Here is a 20,953-nt window from a genome sequence, read left to right as displayed (position 1 = left end):
TGACTGGGATTAGGCCAGAAATAGGGGCAGTGGATCAGGCGCTGTTGGGAGTGGGGCTGTGGCTCTGAAACTCCTTAGCACAGAGCCTGGGACGAACCCGGGCTGGATGGCCAGCAGGATGCAATATAGGGGCCTCTCCTCACTGAGGACAGCAGGAGAAGAGGTGGGGAGCCAGTGACAGGATGGGAGCCGTAGCAATACATAGACCCAGAGGTAACCAATCCCCCACTCCAGCTCAGCACCCGTTCAGGCTTGAGTTTCAGAGGTAACCAATAGACCCAGAGGTAACCAATCCCCCACTCCAGCTCAGCACCCGTTCAGGAACGCATTGAAGTGGCTCGAGTTTCAGAGGTGCTCAGCCTGGGGCAGGGCCCTTAGTAAGTGTAACTATTGCCCTGGCCTCTGGCTGGCCCCACAGCCAACAACAGCGTGCTCCTTGTGGGGTGCAAAGGGAGCAGCTCCTTTAGCTCGGGTGGTAAAGGCCAGTGCTTTTAATGCAGAAGATTCCCAGGTTCAAGCCCTACAGGTGCCCAGGGGGCATGCAGGTGTGGAAACCTCCGGCTCCCGTGGGCTTGGGACAATAGCCTTTAGCTGCTGGCAAAGGTTTCCTGAGTGAATTTGACTCTGCTTTGCCCCAGAGCAGACCCAATGTCCATCGAGCCCAGATCCTGTCTCTCTCAGTGGCCAACAACACCAGTTGCTTCTGAGGAAGAAACTCTGTGGGAGGCAGTTACGGGCGAACACACCCCTAGGGAAATTTGTTCCTGAACCCCAGTAATTAGAAGGCCTGGAGCAGGATGGTTTAAAACCCTTGTCACACCAGGGCTAAGATGGAAGGACCCAGGAGGGCTGCTGGCTCAGACCTTTCTCTGCAGACACTTTGCAAACAGCGGCTATGTTTGCTGGGAGAGGGTGAGATGCAGCCCAGGCACTGACAGAAGGTGGGGACTGCGCAGCCAAATGGGATTCTGACCTTTCCATGCCCTGACTTCCCCGAGTCATGGGGGCAGCAGAGTGCAAAAGCCTGGAGCTCTGCCTACGGGAGGGTTTCCAAAGTTGCAGGGAAGTAACAGCCCCACTGCTAGAAATTCATCCCGAATAAGAAGCCAGCTGGTTGTGGGACAGCCTGTCACATTGACGAGGTTAATTCCTGGATGAGGAAACCACAGACTTATCTACTCACTCCAGCCTCCTGCAGGCTGCAGTGCTGTGGAGGAACAGAGCACCAAAAAAGGAGTAAAAGAACCGAAAGAGCAAGAGCTGAAACAGCAAGAGCTGGAGGAGATGCTGTCGACCACCCCGCAGGGACCAGGAACTTAAATGGCAAAGTCACTGTGTATCTCCAGGCCCCGTGGGCATTTCTGAGAAACCTGCCTGGCCCTTTCCCCCGGGGCCAGTTTCTAATCTGCCTAGGGCTGGTGCTGCCAGCTTCCCCGACACGCTGTCTCTGGGGGGAGGTGGTTTCTCAGGTAGGCAAATATGTAATAATTGAACTCCTGCCCTCTGCTGTCCATGAACTGGCTAGAGACAAAGGCCAAGATTTTCAAATTCCACTGGCACCTAAACACCATCAGGGCTCTGTTGTGCTAGGGGTGGTACAACTCTAGAGCATGGGCTTGTCTACACATGGAAATTAATTCCGAATAAGGTGTGGGGGGGTGTGACTTTAAAGCAGATTAACTATCCCTGATTAACGCCAGGTATGGACGCTCTTATTCCAAATTCGCTTAGTCTGCTTCCTGGAGTTAATCCAGAGTAGCTATTCTGGAATAACTCCGCATTGAATAAAGCCTAAGAGCCAATCCCGGCCACAAAGAATTTATGGTCTAAACAGGCAAAGGCTGGGAGAGAGAGGAAGAGGTGAAGTGACTGGCACAAAATAACACAGCAGGTCTGTGGAGAGCCAGGAATAAAACCCAGGTCTCCCAGGTCCCAGTGCAGCACCTCTACCCACTGGGCAGCGCTGCCCCTCTTTCACCCTCCCTTCTGAAAATCAGAGCCTCTTTGATCACCGTGATGCTTGCAGGCATCCCATTATTCCCTCGGCTTGTATATTACATAGAATCATAGATTATCAGGGTTGGAAGGGACCTCAGGAGGTCATCTAGTCCAACCCCCTGCTCAAAGCAGGACCGATCCCCAACTAAATCATCCCAGCCAGGGCTTTGTCAAGCCTGACCTTAAAAACTTCTAAGGAAGGAGATTCCACCACCCCTCCCTACCTTCCCCCAGCCCTTTGCTTTGTCTAGTTGGACTGCTGGCTCTCTGGCTATATCAGACCAGGGCCCTCGCCTCAGCTGGGCCCTGGGGTGGTACCGTAATCCAAACCACAATATATGCAAACACAATGTCTGTTCCTGTATCCTGCCCTCCTACCTCCCTGTGGGTTTATTCCCCTGCTGTGCATTGTCTAAGCCCCAGATGGAGAACTCTCTGGGGCAGCCGCGTTTGTGTTATTTGTCTGGACTGTGCCTAGTCTTACTGAGACAGCGGTCAGTTACAGTCCTCACAGCATTATCCTAAAGCTACTGTGTGTGTCTCTCTCTGCTTCACAGTCATGCTTCTGCTAAGAATCTCCCACAGCGTCCCTCTACCTGGCTTCCTGTTACACATTTAAAGGCATACGACATGGATCCCCCTAAATCCAAAGTCTCTAGTCCATCTGCATCTCCTGATTCCTCCTTCGCGCCAGTGTGTGGCTCCGTTGACGGCTGGGGCGTGATGCTTGGTTTAAACTGGTGTCACAGAGATCGGAATCTGGCCCTGTGTTTCTAGAACAGGCAGAACCAAAACCGGAGCTCTGGGACACCTCAGCGCTGGAGGGTTTCGAATGCCGAATCCAAACCTTCCCGGAGCTGGAGGTGGTTAGAGTCAGCTCGTTACAAAGACAGATTCCAGCTGCGAAGTGGGATCTGAAAGGGCCCAGGAGAAGGGACTATCTTTTGTTTGGATCAAATGAGTGGAAGGATACAAATGGCGTTGTGAGGCAGGCCTCGCTGGCAGTGACTGCACTATTGGCCTCGCTTCCCCCCCAGCAGGGCCGATAGCCACGAAAGGCAGGAGCAGCGAGCTCCCTCCTTTGAGGGCTTCCATTTCTCAGCTCTCCGCTTAGGCTTCCTGCTGTCAGTCACTGGCCAGATGGCATCCGACGCTGCTCCATATTAGCGACTACATGGCCAGCCACGCCAGATGACCGGGGCTGCTGGGCGTTGATAACTTGTTGCCTGGCAGTGGGCTAGGAGTCCTGGGTTCTATTCCTGGCTTTGCCACCGACTTGCTGCGTAACCACAGGCAAGTCACCCGGCCCCTCCCTCTGCCTCCGTTTCCTCATCTGCAAAACAGGGACAGTATTTACCTCCTTCACTGGGTGGCTGAGAGGCCTAGTCACTAACTTTGTACAGTGCTTTTGGGGTGGCTGCCATCTTGGCTGATGGACCGCGGTCCCCAAGAGCTCAACACTGGAGCTCCTACCTCTTGAACCAAAGGTTGCCTGACTGGGGCTGTCCCAGCCTCAGCTCCTCTGCAGAACAGGGATGGAGGGGGAGAGGTAACACTCACTCCCTGGGATGGATCCTTGCTACAGGTGTCTGGGTCCCATGCTGTGTTCCCCATCCTAGCCCGTCAAAACCAGAGCAAGCCACGGGCTAGGGATATTCTGCAGTGACAGTAATGCCGGACTTAATAACATTGCTGGCCAGACAACACACGCTGGGCCCCCACAATTCCTATGGAGTTCACAGGGAATCGTTCAGCACCTGTCAGGATCAGAAGTTTTAGACACACTGCTCGAGAGGGGGTGCTCTTCCCCTGAGACTGCAAGTTAATGCCAAGCAGCCCTCCAACACCCCCTCGGCAGGGCTCAGAAGAACCATCAGCTGATAATTAGCTTTGGCTGCTAACGACCAGGGTTCGTTTTAGACTCATAGACTTTAAGGCCAGAAGGGACCCTCATGATCATCTAGTCTGACCTCGTACACGTTACAGGCCACAGAACCTCACCCGCCCATCCCTGTAAGAGACCCCTAACCTCCGGCAGTTACTGAAGCCCTCACATCATGATTTAAAGACTTCGAGTTACAGAGAATCCACTGTTTACCCTAGTTTAAACCTGCCAGTGACCTGTGTCCAAGAAGAAGATGAACCCCCCACCAGGATCTCTGCCCATCAGACCTGGGGGGAAATTCCTTCCCAATCCCAAATATGGTGATCAGCTGGACTCTGAGCACATGGGCAAGATCCCCCAGCCAGACACCCGGGAAAGAATCTCTATGGTAACTTGGAGCCCCCGTCCAGTGTCCTATCCCCCGGCCATTGGACATATTTGTTGCTAGCAGTCCCAGTTTTGAACTGGCAAGCTAGCAAGGGAGAAATCAACATGCCACTGACGGTCCCCTGGGCTACCAAGCCCTCCCATCCCTGAGTCCTAATAATAAGCAGAGCTGCGTAGAGCCTTCCTTAGGTCTCTGCAGCCTCTGTAGGTCCCGCTGCCAGCCCACAGCTCGGGCACTTTGCTAATGCTTGTGACTAGGTTAGGGACACGGTGCCAGGGGAAAGCAGCTGAATCCAGGCAAGCTAGGCTGCACAGGTCACGCTGTTCTGTAGCTGCATAGCCATGGTGACTGGGTGGGACGTCACAGCCTTCCGTAGTGCTCTGTGCTAATTGAAAGCCACATGTTCTTATGGGCAGGGCCCCAATTTGGGAGCCAGGAGGCTGAAGTGCAAATTCCAACTCAGCTACTGGGTGCACATGGACATATTACTTCTCCTCTCTCTGCTTCAGTTTCCCCAATGAAGATAATGATTCAGACCCACCTTCAGGGATGTCTAGGGTGAAGGTACTAAGGACAACAATTTATTATTCATGCACTCATGGATGATGTTCAGACCTCCATGAAAATAGCATCCACTGCTGAGATCTCCGGGATAACACCGATGGATCATTTCCTCAGCTGTAGCAAATACTTAATGCCTCAGAGGCACCCTCCTTCCCTTATAATGCTCCTAGCCAGCTGTGGAAAGGTGTGTGGGGAGGGAGGTTTCCTCCTTACTCCTACCAGAGACTATGCCCTGAAGCCTGAGGGTCCCCTGGATCGCCACATGCAAAAGTTATGAATGGCCATCAAAATCATCCAGCCCCAGTCTGCAACTCCCCGACCTGCAGCAGCAGATGCCACAGGCTGGATGGGATGCAATGGAAAGCAGCGTTTCCCTCGATTGTTTCCTCATGTATGTCCCTGCCCTGTCATTGCAGTACCCACCCCCTGGTTTTCAGCTGGGTCCCATGCAGGGCCAAGACTGCCTGGATGGAGGGAGGCAGGGTTAGAAAAAACTGCAACATGCGAAATTCTAAATTTCTGCAACTCAAATTCTGCAACAACCAGATGCTTCCTCTGCCCTTAAGGAGACAGTCGCAGGGCTTGGCCCTGCAAATGTTGCTCACGCAGAGGTCTGAACGCAATGGGACTACTCACTATACTCTGTACTACTCAGTGTGAATAATAGAGGCAGAACTGGCCTGGTTTACAGCCAGGCCTGAGTAAGTGTGACTGGGGTCCCCTGTTTAGAATGGAAGCGGCTGGAATGCAAAGAATTCCTGCAGGAAGGAACCAAACAAATAAAGGTGCTGTCCCTTTAAATAAAGTGCGATGAAGTGGGGGGAGGGGGATCTGATTTGCTAAATTAAGAAAATGTGGCCAGATGTGGGCAGCCACACAGTGGAGCGGCTTTGCGCAGCCCAGCACTCTGGGGGCCGGCTGCTGACAGTCAGACGTCTCTTTCCCAAATTGTCACGTCTCTGTAAGTACGGCCCCCCCCAGCGAGTGCGGGGAATATTTCCTTGTTTGGAAATTCTGGCTGGATCCGGGGAAAGAACTCACAGCACGTCAAGCTGCCCCCGCGGCCTGAGAACAAGGGCGGGGAGGGGAAGGCTTGTGCTGGAGCCAGTTAGAAAAGCCCCATTTCCCCAGGCTGCCCCAGAGACAATTAGTGCAGTCCTGCCTGGAGGTTTGGCTGTCACACGCCAGAGAAACTCGGGGTAATCACAGCAAGCCTCTCCCTGAGTTGAGAACAGATCGGCCTTAGTTATCAGATGGGCAAACTAACAATGGCTCCCTTTCCTAGACAGACAGACAGACACACCCACCCCTCAGTGTCTCCCCCTCTCCCAAATTCACACACAGTCAGACACTCAAGCACACAGAGGCGTGGATACAAATCCTGTCACATGCACATGCATTTCAACACACACACACACTAACCCCGAGGACCCGGTCTATGCATAAAATTAGCCTGACCAAGTGGCAGATGCTCAGGGCTGTGAAAAATTTCCCCTGTGGAGATGCGGCTAGATCAACCACCTAATGACCACGCCTGGATTAACCACATGGATGGAAAAACCCCTTCGAGAAACCCCAACCCCCGAGACACCCCCTCACCCCATGTTTCAGAGCCTGGGCTCCAACCCAAACTGGAACGTCTACACTGCTATTTTTAGCCCAGCGGCCTGAGCCCCGCAAGCCTGAGTCAATTGACCGGGGCTCTGAGACTTGGCACCCTAACCGTCAGAGATAGGCTTAAACGCCGAAGCACAAGATTTAATATCCCCGCCAATGTTTTTATCCTCACTCATTGCTCCTTGCCGGATAACATCGTCACGTCAGCCGCCAGCAGCTCCCATTGTGACACTCCTGGGTACAAGTTTAAAAGCATCCAGCACTCAAGGGGCCACGATCTTGTTACAAACGATGGTTGAGCTTACAGAGTAGATAGGGCCAGAAGCACCCTGGACCCAGATGCAACTAACATGCAGCTAAAGGGCTGAATTCATTCACCATTAAGAACAGGGCTAAAGGCAGCAGCAGATAAGCAACGAAAGGCCGGGCAAAGGTATGAACCACACAGGCTGGCTGCATGTTGTCCCCTTACCTCCTGGAAGCACCATGCACACAGCGGGCTCACGGCCAGACACTGCTTGCAGGAATTCACCCCGCGAGTGGTACAGATGTTACCTGAAAGAGAGAGACAGAGACCGATTAACACCTGTGCCAGCCTGGCCTGAAGCAAAGAGGCTCCTTCCAGATGCAAAGCAGGGTCACATTGTTCTTTGCTGATCAGGAAGGCTGGCTGGCGCCCAGCTCTCCTCGCACAAGGAAATGGCAAGTCTCTGAAATTCATTGTTATTGTTGGTATGTCCGAGAGGTCGCAGCCAAGATCAGGGCCCCATTGTGCTAGGGGCTGTACGGACAGTCCCTGCCCCAGAGAGCTTCCAGTCTACATAGACAAAGGGAAGGGGGGGAAGCAGAACCACAGAGAGGGGAAGCAACTTGCCCAGAGTCCGGTAGCAGGACCAGAAGCCACGTCGCCTGCATGCTAGTCTAGTACCATCTCCCCTTGGCCATACTGCCTCTGTCTTCTGTGCCACCCTGCCATGCTCTGATTACAGAGGAGGCCATTTGCCTCTGTGGATGCCCGCAATCCGCGACTATCACACTGACTCTCCGATTGCCATGCCATGGGCCCCCAGTGAAGACAGTGAAGAATGAGAAGCTGCCAAGGAGTCTTGGGCCTGATTTTCAGAAGGGAGTACCTGCAATTCCCAGTGGCTTCAGTTCAGTGATGCTCACCCAGGCCGCCCATCGCACACAGACCCAAGAGGGGCACTGGCTGGTGGGAGCCCTTGGGTTTGGAGGAACAGCCCAGCAAATGCAGAAAAAGGTCCCACTCCTCTGTACTTGGGAAGGTTTCTGCCACCTCTGGTCCTGCCTTCCATGGTGCACGGGTCAATCATAGAATCATAGAATATCAGGGTTGGAAGGGACCTCAGGAGGTCATCTAGTCCAACTCCCTGCTCAAAGCAGGACCAATCCCCAATTAAATCATCCCAGCCAGGGTTTTGTCAAGCCTGACCTTAAAAACTTCTAAGGAAGGAGATTCTACAACCTCCCTAGGTAACGCATTCCAGTGTTTCACCACCCTCCTAGTGAAAAAGTTTTTCCTAATATCCAACCTAAATCTCCTCCACTGCAACTTGAGACCATTACTCCTTGTCCTGTCCTCTTCCACCACTGAGAATAGTCTAGAACCATCCTCTTTGGAACCACCTCTCAGGTAGTTGAAAGAGCTATCAAATCTCCCCCTCATTCTTCTCTTCTGCAGACTAAACAATCCCAGTTCCCTCAGCCTCTCCTCATAAGTCATGTGTTCCAGACCCCTAATCATTTTTGTTGCCCTTCGCTGGACCCTCTCCAATTTATCCACATCCTTCTTGTAGTGTGGGGCCCAAAACTGGACAGAGTACTCCAGATGAGGCCTCACCAGTGTCGAATAGAGGGGAACGATCACGTCCCTCGATCTGCTGGCTATGCCCCTACTTATACATCCCAAAATGCCATTGGCCTTCTTGGCAACAAGGGCACACTGTTGACTCATATCCAACTTCTCGTCCACTGTCACCCCTAGGTCCTTTTCCGCAGAATTGCTGCCGAGCCATTCGGTCCCTAGTCTGCAGCGGTGCATTGGGTTCTTCCGTCCTAAGTGCAGGACCCTGCACTTATCCTTGTTGAACCTCATCAGATTTCTTTTGGCCCAATCCTCCAATTTGTCTAGGTCCCTCTGTATCCGATCCCTGCCCTCCAAAGTATCTACCACTCCTCCTAGTTTAGTATCATCCGCAAATTTGCTGAGAGTGCAATCCACACCATTCTCCAGATCATTTATGAAGATATTGAACAAAACCGGCCCCAGGACCGACACTTGGGGCACTCCGCTTGATACCTACCGGCTGCCAACTAGACATGGAGCCGTTGATCACTACCCGTTGAGCCCGACAATCTAGCCAACTTTCTACCCACCTTATAGTGCATTCATCCAGCCCATACTTCTTTAACTTGCTGACAAGAATACTGTGGGAGACCGTGTCAAAAGCTTTGCTAAAGTCAAGAAACAATACATCCACTGCTTTCCCTTCATCCACAGAACCAGTAATCTCATCATAGAAGGCGATTAGATTAGTCAGGCATGACCTTCCCTTGGTGAATCCATGCTGATTGTTCCTGATCACTTTCCTCTCATGTAAGTGCTTCAGGATTGATTCCTTGAGGACCTGCTCCATGATTTTTCCCGGGACTGAGGTGAGACTGACTGGCCTGTAGTTCCCAGGATCCTCCTTCTTCCCTTTTTTAAAGATGGGCACTACATTAGCCTTTTTCCAGTCATCCGGGACTTCCCCCGTTCGCCATGAGTTTTCAAAGATAATGGCCAATGGCTCTGCAATCACAGCCGCCAATTCCTTTAGCACTCTCGGATGCAACGCGTCCGGCCCCATGAACTTGTGCACATCCAGCTTTTCTAAATAGTCCCTAACCACCTATTTCTCCACAGCGGGCTGGCGACCTACTCCCCATGCTGTGATGCCCAGCACAGCAGTCTGGGAGCTGACCTTGTTCGTGAAGACAGAGGCAAAAAAAGCATTGAGTACATTAGCTTTTTCCACATCCTCTGTCACTAGGTTGCCTCCCTCATTCAGTAAGGGGACCACACTTTCCTTGGCTTTCTTCTTGTTGCCAACATACCTGAAGAAACCCTTCTTGTTACTCTTAACATCTCTTGCTAGCTGCAGCTCCAGGTGTGATTTGGCCCTCCTGATTTCATTCCTACATGCCCGAGCAATATTTTTATACTCTTCCCTGGCCATTTGTCCAATCTTCCACTTCTTGTAAGCTTCTTTTTTATGTTTAAGATCAGCAAGGATTTCACCGTTAAGCCAAGCTGGTCGCCTGCCATATTTACTATTCTTTCGACACATTGGGATGGTTTGTCCCCGTAACCTCAACAGGGATTCCTTGAAATACAGCCAGCTCTCCTGGACTCCTTTCCCCTTCATGTTATTCCCCCAGGGGATCCTACCCATCAGTTCCCTGAGGGAGTCGAAGTCTGCTTTTCTGAAGTCCAGGGTCCGTATTCTGCTGCTTACCTTTCTTCCCTGTGTCAGGATCCTGAACTCAACCAACTCATGATCACTGCCTCCCAGATTACCATCCACTTTTGCTTCCCCCACTAATTCTTCCCGGTTTGTGAGCAGCAGGTCAAGAAAAGCTCCCCCCCAGTTGGCTCCTCTAGCACTTGCACCAGGAAATTGTCCCCTACGCTTTCCAAAAACTTCCTGGATTGTCTATGCACCGCTGTATTGCTCTCCCAGCAGATATCAGGAAGATTAAAGTCACCCATGAGAACCAGGGCGTGCGATCTAGTAGCTTCTGCGAGTTGCTGGAAGAAAGCCTCATCCACCTCATCCCCCTGGTCCCGTGGTCTATAGCAGACTCCCACCACTACATCACCCTTGTTGCTCACACTTCTAAACTTAATCCAGAGACACTCAGGGTTTTCTGCAGTTTCGTACCGGAACTCTGAGCAGTCATACTGCTCCCTTACATACAGTGCTACTCCCCCACCTTTTCTGCCCTGCCTGTCCTTCCTGAACAGGTCCCCTCCGAGAAGGCTGCGGAAAGCAGGCCGTGGCAGTGCACAAAGAAGTCATGGTGGAATGGAGCAGGGAGACGGGAGAAGAGGCGAGTGAACCGAACTGGGCTGGCTCTGCAGAGAACTGGAAGGGATGGAGGCAAAGCAAGTGCACCAAGGTTGTGAGTTGAGGGGAAAACTCCTACCAGCTGAAGGATCTCTGGGGTTCAGTGTAAGCCTGGACCAAGGGGTTTGGTGAGAGCAAAGGAGTCGGGGGGCTTTGTCCTGCAGCGGGCAGGAGGAGGTTTTGGAGAGAGCAGTGAGCTGTGAGAGCAGTGAGAGCAATGAGCTGATGTGGGTGGCTGCCCAAGGAGCAGGTGGGGGAGGATCAGGTTCTGTATCTGCACGCTAACGGGTGTAAAGTGGCCTCGCTACGGTGAAGTCAACGGAGTGGTGCTGACAGAACCCAGCTGGGAATCTGGGCTGATATTTGCACACACATGTGATGCAAGAGGAAGAGAAACAGAAAGATGATGACGACAGGTCTCACTAACTTGAGATAGGGATAGAAACCAGTGAACATGAGAAGTCAGGCTTCCTTGCCCTCCTCCCTCCCCCAATCCCTGCCCCCCAAATGAGTGCCTGTTCCGGGTGCAAGCAGAACTGGCTCCTTCCCAGCTGAGCAGAGGGCCTGGCTACGCTCCAAGGAGTTTAATCCTAAAGTGAACGCACTTGCACATAGATTCAGGAATTCCTTCCCCGCTCTCAGCGGCTTTCCATGCAGCTGGGGGCAGGAATTCCTGAGCATATGCAATATAAAGAACAATGCACAAAGCCTTCTCCGAGGCCAATCCTGGGAACCTAAGAACTGCCACAGCAGCTTCAAATGCTGGCACATCTAGTCCAGGATCCTGCCTCCGGCAGGGTACATCTACACTGCAGAAATAGGTGTGTCCTTCACTCGGCTTCAATTAGCAGTGTGGACACAGCAACCCGGGCTAGCAGAGCAAGTTACAACTGATAGGAGAGCCTGGGGTTGAAGTCGCGCTGCTAACCCAAGTTAGAAGCCATGTCTTCGCTGCTGTTTGAACCCGAGTTAGCGAATCTGGCTTGCAAACACTCCTTTTTTGCAGTGTAGACGCACCTTCCATGACCAGAAGAGAAGGAAGACAAATCCTCCTGGGGCTCCGCCGTGTTGTCTGTCTAGGGGGGACATCAAAGTTTCGAGAGAGCTTTTCTCCTCTGCTCAGCCACAGACTTGGCCTGCTCTGGTGTAGCTGAATCCTTGACAAGCGCTAGCATAGACAGACCAAACTGCCACCAGCTGCCAGTTGAATGGGCCCATCCCAGCCCACTTTCAAGCCTTCTGAGGGGGATTCGGCTCCACGGGCAATAGCCAGCTGGGAGTTCCTGCAGGGACCGGCTGTCACCAGCTGTCAGGGCACTGCGCCAATCAGACCTTATCTCATCAGGGATAGAGGACATGGGGCAGAAAATGCTGGCCACAGCCTATCTATGCTAGGGCTCCCAGCAGTGGAGCCAGACACATGTCAGCAGTGGTCGGAAACTTTCACAAAATTCCCCTGGTGTCGGCAGGACCCTGTGGTTGGGGCCTGTTGGTGTCAGCCTGGCTGCAATGTGGCCAACAACGGTTGTTACCAGCAGGAACGGGTGCTAGTGCAGACAGAGCCAGTGCGTGTAATAAAACTCACTGCTCCAGGGCACCCCCTTGCAATGTCAGGGGGCATCGCAGCAGCTTTGCCTCAGTTTCCCCTGGGTCTTCCAAAACTCCATCCAGCCTCCAATGCCTTCCAAGCTGCTCTGATGACTTAGCCCTCCAACTAAGCCACATTTAGCCCCACCCCTTCCAGTGTACCAGTGTCTCCAGGCCTTAGGTCAGTGGGAGCGACACTTCTATAGTTAGAAGAAAAGGAGTACTTGTGGCACCTTAGAGACTAACCAATTTATTTGAGCATGAGCTTTCGTGAGCTACAGCTCACTTCTATAGTTAGGTCGGTGTAAACTGCCTTGCATCGCCCTAACTCTGTAGCATGTACCTGACCACAGATCTGCCATTTTTCTTCCTCCCCTGTATCAGGGCTCCCACATTCCTTCTTCCCCCTGACTGCAAGGGTCCCCTCCAGCCCTCTCATGAGGATCTATAAAGAGTCCTCTTAGCTTAGCTTCAGGGTCCTCAGGCTCATGAGGACTCCGTCCCCAGACCCTGGCCATCAGAGATCTAACAACTGCCCCTCTCTCCCCTTAGCTCCATCTAGTAGACTCCTCATACAGTCACACCACTACTACGCTCCCTTACCCTGCTCCAGAGGCTTTAAAAATCCCAGGAAAGTGCTTTCCCAATACTCTGAGTATCTTCTGTCACCTTCAAGTATCTAAATTCTCCCCATAGACCCTGCCTTTCCTGGGAACACGCCCTGCATTCGCATATCAGCTGATCAGCTGTTTCTTTAACCTGACCTGCCTTTCCCAACCCATTGTTGTCTGGACTCAATAAAGATCAATGATTATTCAACCCACAGGGACTAGTCAACACTGCAAATGTGAGAACGTCACTGAGCCATGCAGAACTTTGCTGCGAGTAGTGCATTTGCCTCTATTCTGGGGCTTTTTTTATAGCCTCTTCTGCCTCTCATCGGCCAGTAATTCTTGTCATTCCTTTTTAAACTAACCTTGAAATCCCTGATTACTCAGTGGAATCTTTAGAGCAATTTCTCCATATATATATATATATATATATATATATATATGCTTTTTCTCCACTCACTTATTTACTCCCCCTCCCAGCTCAGCTTTTTTCCTTTTAAGGCCCCACTCTGTGGAGGTATGGTGGGGCATGACTAATTGAACAGGGCTTTCAGCTGGCCCCAGGCCTAAAAGGGGCAGGCTGCCAGTCACAGGGTGCTGGGTGATGTTGCTGGCCTGCGATATGCAGGAGGTCAGACTAATCTAGTGGTCCCTTCTGGCCTTAAACTCTATGGTTCTCCAGTGTCACTGCCTTTTCCTGCACCTCAGTTTCCCCATGAAAACACAGAGCTGCACCGTCTTCACTAGGATGCTGAGCATTCGCGTAACTAGTGTCTGTAAAGTGCGTGGGGATCCTTCGTGCAATCGACGGATCGCTGTGGTTACCGCAGCGCACCTGGCTGGCGGCGGGTGTAACGCTGTGACTCTTTGGAAATCCTTTGCTGAAGGGCAGTTGTTGGTTCTGAAGCCTCTCCCTCCTGCATGGCCTGGCATCACCGCCTGGGACTAACAGAATCATAGAATCATAGAATATCAGGATTGGAAGGGACCTCAGGAGGTCATCTAGTCCAACCCCCTGCTCAAAGCAGGACCAATCCCCAATTAAATCATCCCAGCCAGGGCTTTGTCAAGCCTGACCTTAAAAACTTCTAAGGAAGGAGATTCCACCCCCTCCCTAGGTCACGCAAATCATTGCCTCGCAAAGAATCATTGGGTCGCACGGCCACTTGTGCACATGTGCCGAGGCAGCAAAGCACGGGTGATAGCTGTCTCGCTGGGGACTGTGCCGGCAACCTCCAGCGCAAAACACCTGAGCTGCTATGGCGTGAGCCAGACCTGCCCAGCAAGGTCTGTAGCAGCCTCAGGCCCTCTGTGGGTCAGCACAGATGGGGACACACAGCACACACTGCGCAGTGGGTGCCACATGTATGTGTTTTCCTGGAAACGAGGCTCCCATTACCAGAGCCCCTGCGGACTGACTGGTCCCTCTGATTTCAACCCATCCAGGGCTTCTTGGCATCCTGCCTCCACCTGAAGCACCCTTTAATGAGGGCCCCATGGATTTTATCAGTGCAGTGCCCACACCAGCCAGAGAGGGCGCTCTTTAGGTACACGGTAACCCACCTCGGCATGGTTTGTGAGTTCTCTCCCGGCGCCTAGCACAACCAGGCCTGGGGGTCTGACAAAGGCGCTAATACAACACCAACAATACTAACCGGTCGGACTGGCCGCAGGAGCTGATGCTGCCTGTAAATGGGTCCTGTTGTGGGGAAGAAGGGAGCCAGAGGAGGCAGCTGGCTCGGGGGCTGAGGGAGACCCGCTGACTGATGACCTCTCTCCTGTTACTGAGGCCCCGTGATGAGTCAGCTGGGTTTAAAGCACCAGGCCTCCTGCTCCAGCCCCATCGCTTGCCCCACTGCAGTGTATGTTGACAGGACAGAGGCTGGACTGAGAGGCGCCTGTCGCAAAACAAGACGGCCTGACTCCCTGCTCCGGGATGGCCTGGCTCTGTGCACTGCAGCTGCAGACGCGGGGGTGGAAGTACCAGCGTTTGAGTGCTGTAGCTAAGGGGATGGGGGGAGGGGAAGGCAGGAAAATGAAAGCAGAACAGGAAGAGGAACCAGTGAAGCAACAGCGGCTGGTAGGAAATTGCTTAAAATAGCTGGGTGCCCAGACTGATTCTTTGCCCTTGCCTCAGAGCAATCGGAGCAGGAAGGGACACCCTCCCTGGGCTCGCTTGTATGCACGGCTTTTGGCCCTCACTGGGGCAGGACATAATGGGCCTGCCCTTAGCCAGTGCGGGGCACATGGCCAGGCTTCCTGCTCCATCCTAAGCAGCAGCTCACATCAGTCATTTGCACAGGGCAGGGGTGCTGTAGGCAGGCTAATGCCCACTGTAAAACTCAGCCCCCACACTCTTTAGGGACCCATTTTTCCAAAGAGTGATGGGTGCTGGGGGCAGTTTAATGGAAAGGGGTCTGATTCCTCTCCCCGCCCCGAGCCTTGTATCTCCTACCAGGAGAGCCACATCACCCATGTACAGTGAGGGTCTGATTCTGCAGCACTGGCCATTCACTCTGCACTGGTGTCAGTGCCCAGCCCCGGGGGTGAGGAAAAGGGCCATCAACACTGAGCTTTGCCCACATAATCCCTAGCTTTCATACAGCACGTTTCGCCCATAGATCTCAAAGTGCTTTTCAACCATTACCCCTATTATACAGAGGGGGAAATCAAGGCACAGGAAGCAGAAGTAATTTGCCTAACATCACCAGGACTAGAACCTGGCTCTTTTGAGTCCCAGAGCAACACTCCTTCCATAAAACCACCAAAGACCCTTATTAAAGAAGATAATCTCTATTGACCACCCAAATTACACGTCACTAAGTGCCCGTCTATATTGAGGGCATTCATACCAGCGTAGCTACAATGATGTTACAGTCAGCGCCCTGCTGTGTAGATACACAGGTATGGATGGTTACCACCTGTTCTTTCCGTTCTCCTGTCCCCTTCAGTGTCAACTCTCCCCAGCCCTGCCAAGACCCTGCCAAGCTGCAGTCCAGGCACTATGAGCATGGGCACTGGATTTCTTTTGCTCATCAAAGCTGGAAGACAGCCACAAAGGGGCTCAGAGAGCGGCTTAGTGCTAAGGAAATCTCAGGAGAAGCATTAGCTTGGCAGCCCGCGGGAGAAGCACAAAGGGATCCTCAGTTGGCCATTGCGGGCGTTCAGGATTCTGCACCGGGTCCTGCAAACCATTGGAGCTCCTGATAGATACATAAGACACAGAGGGTACCTTTGAAAGCTAAGGGGACTCAGGCCACAGGGGTGGGCAGTGTCTAGCCCCCCTCAGAACAAAACCTGTGAGGCAGCCCTCACATGGCGTCCCGCAGGTTTGAACCAGTGCCACCACAGTCTCGCGGAGGGAGGGGAAGGTGTTCAGGTAGGCTCCCTGACCCCTCTGCAGCCCGAGAATTTCCTCCATTCCTCACTTCTGTCTTCCTAAGAACCACATTTACCCGCTGAGTCATGGGTTGCGGTCACCAGAGCGCAGTACTGAGCCCATGGTGCTTAGTTCTCCTTCAGCAGCCAACCGGCAGAGCGTGCTTCCTATCAGACGGGTTTTCTCCCCTCCGTGTTCGGGGCCTGTTGACAGGTGTGGTCATTAGTCTCACCCTGGGCTAGCTGGGGCTCCTCCCTTGCCCCACACAGCTGTGTTAGGGATAGAGCCCGCCTAGGAATGAGCCAATGTGGGGTCTAAAGCTGGCGCTGCATGACCTTGGGCAAGTCACTTAGGCCGAGTGTGGCAGCACCTGTCATGGATGTGGACCTGAGCTAGAGGCCATCTGTTGGACACAAAGCACTAAATATCCTGGGCTAAAGAACACGGGGACAAATGGCTCCCCATCTGCGTGTTGCAGCCACACTGTGCAGCCGGGACCTGGTGTGGTAAGGTCTCCTCTGGAGGGTCCTGAGCTAGGAACCCCATGGAGCACGTCCAACAGAGGCTGAGCCGGTCGTGCCAGCACTTGGAGCAGAGAGCTCAGCTGTAGCTAAACTCTGAGGCCTCCTGAAATCCACCCCCCCCCCCGCCCCCGGCAAAGTCAAGCACCAGCGATGATGAATCCCAGCTCAGCTGCTTTCCAACCAGCGCCACCACTTAGCCCCCGTCTGCTGCGTTACCGTCCTGGCCACTTCCTTTTGATTCACTGCAGTAGCGAGAAGGGCCGGGGGGTTTTCAGGGCTGGCTACAGGCAGGTGGTGAGGGAGAAGCAGACTCAGCAATGCTGGTCCCAGAGGAATTGTGTTTCTGTATACGGAGTGCCAAGTTTTCTTCCTTGGTGCTGGTGTAACTGGCAGACAGTGGGGTGAAACTGGCACCAGTGAGATCTGAATCAGGGCCCTGGTGCTGTCTCCTTTTGGGCGGGGCTGGTCAAAGAAGCCGGAGGGGGATAGGTGCACAAATCCCATTGACATACAATGAAAGTCAGGTATCTAACTCCTTTAGGCTCCTGTGACCATCTTGGATTCCACACAATTCCAAGCTCCTCTCTGAGGCCTCGATCCATGTCCCCTGTCCTGGGCAGACCCCTGCAGGGCATTGGCACTGCAGAGCCACCTATCTGCCTTCTCCCTGACTGGACGGGGGGCTCTGCTTGTTCATTGGTTCATGGTGCAGTCAGCGCTCTGGCTGCCAGCTGACAAACACAGCGGGCTGAGTCTCCATTGTCCTTGTGTCCTCATTTACACCCGGGCAAAGAGGGCGTAAAACTCTCCCCATACAGGGAGCAGAGAATTCACATCTGGCAGCGTTTTTATCCCCGGGCAGACTGGCTAGCCACTGTCCCGGGCACGGGAGTCAGTATTGTATGCCAGTGTCTGTTACCTGCCCAAGAACATTAGTTGGAGCGGGGGCAGGGGTAAATTAGGTGGGATGCCAGCAGGAGAGAAGGAATCATATCCCCAGGCGGCCGCCTGGTTTTGCTGGGTACTATAGGGGTCATGATGAGCTGGGAGATTGTACCCTGGAGGTTCTGATGAACCATGGTAAGGGTGGAGCAAAGTCTGAGTGGTTTGAGATGTTAATAGACCCCCAGAGATGAGATTGAACACACGCGTTCCCCGACTGCATTACTAGCATAGTGCCCCAGCGCTGAGACAAGACTGCCGCACGGAATACAAAGGGGGGTTCTTTATAGCCTCTGCTGGACACAGACAGCTCCGGTCCTTTCTGGGCCTCTAGCTCCCAGCCTGTGCCGCCCCAGTTTCCGCACACGTGGTCTCCCTGAAGTCCTGGCCCAGCCCAATCCGCACAGAAGAGACTGCTAACTCTGCAACAGGCTATCCGCAAAGGGTAACCCTCCCCCCAGACCCTAACCATTCTCTGCGGCCATGCACCTCGTGTCGCCATCTACCCCAGTGCCAAGCAGGTGGCAAACGCTGCCACTCGGCTCTCTGGGGGCAGGGACTGGCTTCCTGTGCTGTTTGTACAGCACCTACCACAACACATGGAGTAAATAATACGGATGATTCTGGTTCACCCAGTCAGCTCGCTGTGGCCACACTCGACCCAAAGCCTCATTGAAAAACCTGGCCAGCCAGCACATCGGAAAGCACAACCTGTGTCCCCCATCTAGACTTACCCCTAGGCTCCAGCTGTGGCATAACTGACACCAAGGGGGTTTTATTGCTGCCAAATAATTAATGTGCAAGAGTTTTCTCACTGTAAAATCCTCAGTAGAGACAGGCCTGGATAGTTTTATTGCCTGGTAGCCAGGCAAGGCCAGCAGTAAACCCTCAGGGAAAACCAAAGTGCATCCAGCAGCCAGCGCCTGGGCAGTTGTTATCCCATGGTAAAAACACACCTATTTTGTCAGGCGGCGTGGGCAGAAGTCAGAGGTGATGTGTCAGGTGCAGGTCTCACGGACTCACACCCATTCACCATCATGTAACTAAGTCTCAGCTGGTGTGCGACACACACCCAGAGGGCTGGAAGGGGGCAGGCTGCATCACCATAGCCCTGCTCTCTGTGTCTGGCCCTGTGTAGCCCGCATGCACTCAGTCTTCCCCTGGCCCAGGAGTGCTTGACAGGACCTCGCAGTGGGTGGGTCAGGAGCAAGAAACTCAGCACCAGCCCTCTCAGCACTGTCAGGCCTGGTCAGGATGGGGGGTAGCCTCAGGGGAACAGCAGGAAGGGCTGAGATGGGGCGTGGGAATGGCCGAGGAGAGACCCGGCCGAGTCCTCCGCACACGGCTTTGCAGCGCAGGGATTTGGGACCCAGCTCTCGTGTGATGCTGGCTTGTTTCACCAGGAAAAACCCAAACATGGCAAGGCTCTCTGCCACCTCTGCAGGAGGTGCCCTGTGCATGTCCCAATATGCTTCTTTCCTGCACAGAGGCTGGGAATATTCCTGCTAGACAGAGACACACCCAGACATGTAAACCCACGCCCAGACCCCAAACCAATCACAAGGGAAGTGCCGATCCACACTCATGCCGATGGTGCCGTGCCATTGCGCAGCACCACACACCAAACACACCCACACAACACGGTGCAACCACACGTCACTAACCACACACCCCACGCCCAGTCCCCAAACCAATCACAAGGGAAGTGCCGATCCACACTCATGCCGATGGTGCCGCGCCATTGCGCAGCACCACACACCAAACACACCCACACAACACGGTGCAACCACACGTCACTAACCACACACTTCCACACACGCGCCAAGGCTGCAGTCACACACCAACCCACAGTAACACAAATGGTGCAATCACACATCACAAAACACTTCCACACACACGCACCAACACCAACGGTACAACCACACATCACCAAACACACACTTCCACATGCACACTGAGGGTGCAGTCACACACCAAACACACACACACACTGGGACTCACAGATCCTAGAGTTCGGAGATAGAAAGGACTTATGGGGTCCCCAGTCCATTTCAGGGGCCAGGGCAGGTTAGTCCCTGCACACACCTCAGCTAGTTTTAAAAAGCCCAAACAAAGGGGCTCTGGTACCTCTGGCTCTTGCCAACGCCAAGCCTTCAAAACTCAAACGATTGGCTTTAAAAACACGAGATTTTAAAAACACTCAATTCTGGGGTTCTTTTTATTTCTCTTCCGGGCGTGGGGGGCGGGGGGCGTCTTTGGGGTCACCTTTCCCAGCTCTCCCCTGCCGCTGTGAGGCTTTTAAAAGGTGAGTCTCATGCAACCCCTTGAGTGCAGGGGCTTGAAGAAAAGCACCAGGCTACCGCAAGCCTCAGGCTAAAGTCACGAGCCGTTGCAACACCTCGCTGCCTGGGGAGGACACCTCAACCTCCTGTAGCCCAGGGGCTATGCAGACTCCTGGGGCTTTCACCCAAGCAATGGCCCGCTCGGATCTGGAGACCTACCCAACTCCTAGCGCCTCAGTGTGCGGAGCATCGAAACGCACACACCCAATAGGAGCTGAATACGCAGAAACACAGAGTCAGGTACCTACCCACCCCCCAACGCACACCCATCCCCTCCGGCACAATCTATGCATCGCTGGGAGCGGAGCAAACAGAGTTTGCAACCTTCCCCCCCGGGGCAATGCCGGGCACCGGCCACCCCCGTGCCCGAGGGTAACCCAGCGCGACCCCCGGAGCCCGGGGAACCTACCCTGGAGTCCCGCAGCGCACAGCGCCAGCACCAGGGTCCGGAGCGCCGGGCGGAGTCCGCGCATCTTCTCCGAGTCCGGACTTCAGCACTGGGAAGGCGGCGAGAGCTGGAGCCCGGGGCTGGGACGGCCGGAGCTTTTGAGCCACCCGGGGGGATGAATCATGAGGCTGAGGGCCTGAGCCGCACGGTCGTGCTGATCCAGAGCCCGGGCTGCCTGGAGGAAACTCCGCCGTCAGCTTTGAGTCAGCGACTGCCCCCGCCTGTCTGCCTGCAGCGCGGCGCTCCTGCCTCTGCGTCCGTCTCCTCCCAGGGCCTTATAAACCCAGCCTGGCTCCGTGACCGCCGGCCTAGCCCCCGGGCTGCAGCCACTCTGGGGCCAGAGCCTGCTTTTACACCCTGCACCCGCCCCAGGAGCGTCTCCCTGGGTTTCTTTTCTGCCTCTGCTCTAGCTAGAGATAGGGCCTGGATCCAAACCCTTGGAGTCCAAATTCCGGGGGAGGTCAGATCCAAATGCAAAACACCCAACTCTCTTCTGGCTGACGCTGGTGTAAATCAGGAGTAACTCCACTGAAGTTAA

At 53.8% G+C, this 20,953-nt stretch overlaps 1 protein-coding gene across 1 annotated transcript in view; it reads right to left on the bottom strand.

Annotated features, from left to right (window-relative positions):
• Positions 1-20,655, bottom strand: part of ITGB3 (integrin subunit beta 3) — a 43,114-nt gene extending 22,459 nt beyond the window's left edge. The window contains exons 1-2 of the mRNA XM_077806271.1: positions 20,377-20,655; positions 6,925-7,007 (exon numbers count right to left, since the gene is read on the bottom strand). Coding sequence (XP_077662397.1) covers positions 6,925-7,007; positions 20,377-20,440 — 147 coding nt within the window. The 5' untranslated portion in view covers positions 20,441-20,655. The remainder of the gene's footprint in view (positions 1-6,924; positions 7,008-20,376) is intronic.
• Positions 20,656-20,953: the final 298 nt, after the last annotated feature.

This window comes from Eretmochelys imbricata, chromosome 27 (assembly GCF_965152235.1).
Source record: "Eretmochelys imbricata isolate rEreImb1 chromosome 27, rEreImb1.hap1, whole genome shotgun sequence".
Classification (NCBI taxonomy): domain Eukaryota; kingdom Metazoa; phylum Chordata; order Testudines; family Cheloniidae; genus Eretmochelys; species Eretmochelys imbricata.
Note: the sequence above shows the minus strand (reverse complement) of the source record. Positions and strands in the feature narration are given on the sequence as shown.